This window comes from Protobothrops mucrosquamatus, unplaced genomic scaffold (genome assembly GCF_001527695.2).
Source record: "Protobothrops mucrosquamatus isolate PMUCROS unplaced genomic scaffold, P.Mucros_1.0 scaffold8381, whole genome shotgun sequence".
Lineage (NCBI taxonomy): Eukaryota > Metazoa > Chordata > Lepidosauria > Squamata > Viperidae > Protobothrops > Protobothrops mucrosquamatus.
The window spans coordinates 5592-8066 of record NW_015394177.1 but is presented as its reverse complement, the minus strand read 5'-3'; the positions used below and the strand labels follow the sequence as shown (position 1 = coordinate 8066).

Genomic DNA, 2475 nt, shown 5'->3' with positions numbered 1-2475 from the left:
AACCAAACAATGCATGGATGTGTCTTTTAACTTAAATAGCAGCTGGATGTTAAGAATAGACCTACTGGTGCAGCTTTTCTAGCCTCAAATTACTTTTGCACACCAAACTGCTGTTAAAGGTACAGTGACAATCAGATGCAAAACACATCCCTAGACAAATCCAAGGACAGGCTTTCACAGTGCATGCCTAAAATAGCACTCAGAAAGAAGGATTGTCTTTATAGGATTAACTGAGAGAATCTAAAGATCCCTAAAATATGTTCTCTGGTCACTAAGATTTCAGGCATCACGGTAATAGCTAGAAAAAGGAAGAAGCAACTGGAGAAAAATGATAGGAAAATAAGAGGGGACTAGGATTTTGGGAAAGTCACACAGAGGAGTCAGCTGCCAATCGGACAGAAGTGCTGCTTACCCATATGTATAGCCTGGGGGCAGTGGATAAGGAATATGGTATCGGGGCATCAGGAAAAAGGTGCGAACTAAGTGCCAGGCACTGCAGGCAGACATGAAGAAGAACATGGCTCCCAGGGAGAGGCCTTGCTCATACAGGAGCTGAGGACAAACAACGTATTCCAAGATAAGCTGGCTGTATTTTAACGCTCCTACCGTGTGCACCAATCCCCGAGTTCCTGCAGAAATGTAGCAAGGAAGATGGAAAGGCTTCAGTTCCCCCTTTCCATTTGCTCTATCCTGATCATTAACAGGTCCTTCTCAGAAGATGAGGGCAGCTTCTGAAATGGTTGGGCAATTTTTTTGGTACCACCACTGAACATGTTTAAAGGGCCCATTGCCAGAGTGAGAGGGACAAGGATGCAAATAGGACAACGCTAGGTCGTTGATGTGAGCGATGATGAGATTTCATGTGTTTTCCTGGGTAGTTTGAGAAAGTTTTTTTTTTTTTACATGCTTCCTAATTCAAAAAGGGAGAAAATGGCTCTGGGCCCAAGAAAAAAAAAGCAATTTCTTTAAGGAGTTAGGTGCGGTGTATCCCCACTTCCCCATTGGCATCCAATTTTGGTTTAAGATCTAAAGCAGTGGTTCTCAACCTTTTTAATGCCACGACCCCAACCGGTTGTAAGTCGAGGACTAAACCGGTCGTAAGTCGAGGACTAAACCGGTCGTAAGTCGAGGACTAAACCGGTTGTAAGTCGAGGACTAAACCGGTCATAAGTCGAGGACTTTCCCTGCCAGGGAGTGCCGCGCATGCGTGGTTCCGCCCCCTGCGCCGGCCGAGGCGTAGCTGGCAAGCGGCAGAGACGGAGCAGGCCGACCACCAGCTGGCCCAGCTCAAGGGAGGTACGGCACCCGCTGGAAAAGGGGGGAAAAAATGGCGGACAGCCTTGCTTGGCGACCCCCGTGAAATGGTCGATCGACCCCAAATGGGGTCGCGACCCATAGGTTGAGAACCGCTGATCTAAAGTGCAGTGCATACCTACACTAAATCCTAGGCCTGGGTTTATAAAACTAAAGTTCACACAACATGTTATATCCAAACAAATACACAAATGGTCTGCTTTCCACAGCAGGCTAAGGTAGTGTCTGGTGATTACAATAAACTGAATCCTAAACTTTATTTTAGCCTCTTCTAGATGCTGGGTGAACCCAGCCAATTAATAGTGCCAGCAGGGTGGGGATGATGGGGGATATAGTCAATGCAACATGTCACACAGCACAGTTACATCGGGTCTCTCAGCCTTAGCTATTCATTCTGCTGGGAATTGCCCAGAAACTCCAGTTCCTATTCTCCTCTACAAGCAAAACTCAGTCACAAAAGTGCTTTAGAAAGCTGAGTCATAAATTACAAGAAACAACAGGACAAAGAATCCTCTCTCTCCCTTCAAGTGCAACTTCCTGCTGAAATCAGTCTCACTCTGCTTTCAACAGCAAACCTCTCCCGGTCCCTCCTGAGATCTACACGGAGAACAAGGACCAGATTTTGTATGACAGGCAACTGTCTCCCTCTTTTCCATCCTCCGTGTCTGAAATGCAAAGCACTCTCCCATAATAAATTAAACGGAAGGAAAGCCACCTTACGCTTTTCTTCCTGCTGTCTGCCCACTCAACCCAAAAGGAAAATAAACATGTATGTGTATATATATATATATATATATCAGTGTAAGTAATAGCAGGGGATATCCTTTCTTGGAGGTTTAGCGCCTGCTATTACTTACACTGATACGGATCATGTGGGAAGGACAACTCCCAATAAGAACTCGGTGCTTGGAGTACATTCTAGTATAACCGGCCCAGTGACGAGATCGAAGAGTCGTGCACATGCCCTAATTAAACCTATAAAGGGACTTTCCCATTGACCAGCATTCTAAGCCCTGAAGATGTCAGCGGATGCCGACGAAAGCTAGGCACTTTTATTGATTTCTATGTATTTTAAAGGTTTTTAATATTCTTAAGAACTTTTATCTCTAAATTATTATTATTAAATTATTTATTCCCTGGTGCTCACGTCTATTGACTGAC

General features: G+C 44.9%; 1 protein-coding gene across 1 annotated transcript in view; it reads right to left on the bottom strand.

Moving 5' to 3' along the window:
• Positions 1-408: 408 nt before the first annotated feature.
• Positions 409-2475, bottom strand: part of LOC107300769 (solute carrier family 43 member 3-like) — a gene marked incomplete at its 5' end in the record, with an annotated part of 5679 nt that continues 3612 nt past the window's right edge. The window contains one exon of the mRNA XM_015830061.1: positions 409-552. Coding sequence (XP_015685547.1) covers positions 409-552 — 144 coding nt within the window. The remainder of the gene's footprint in view (positions 553-2475) is intronic.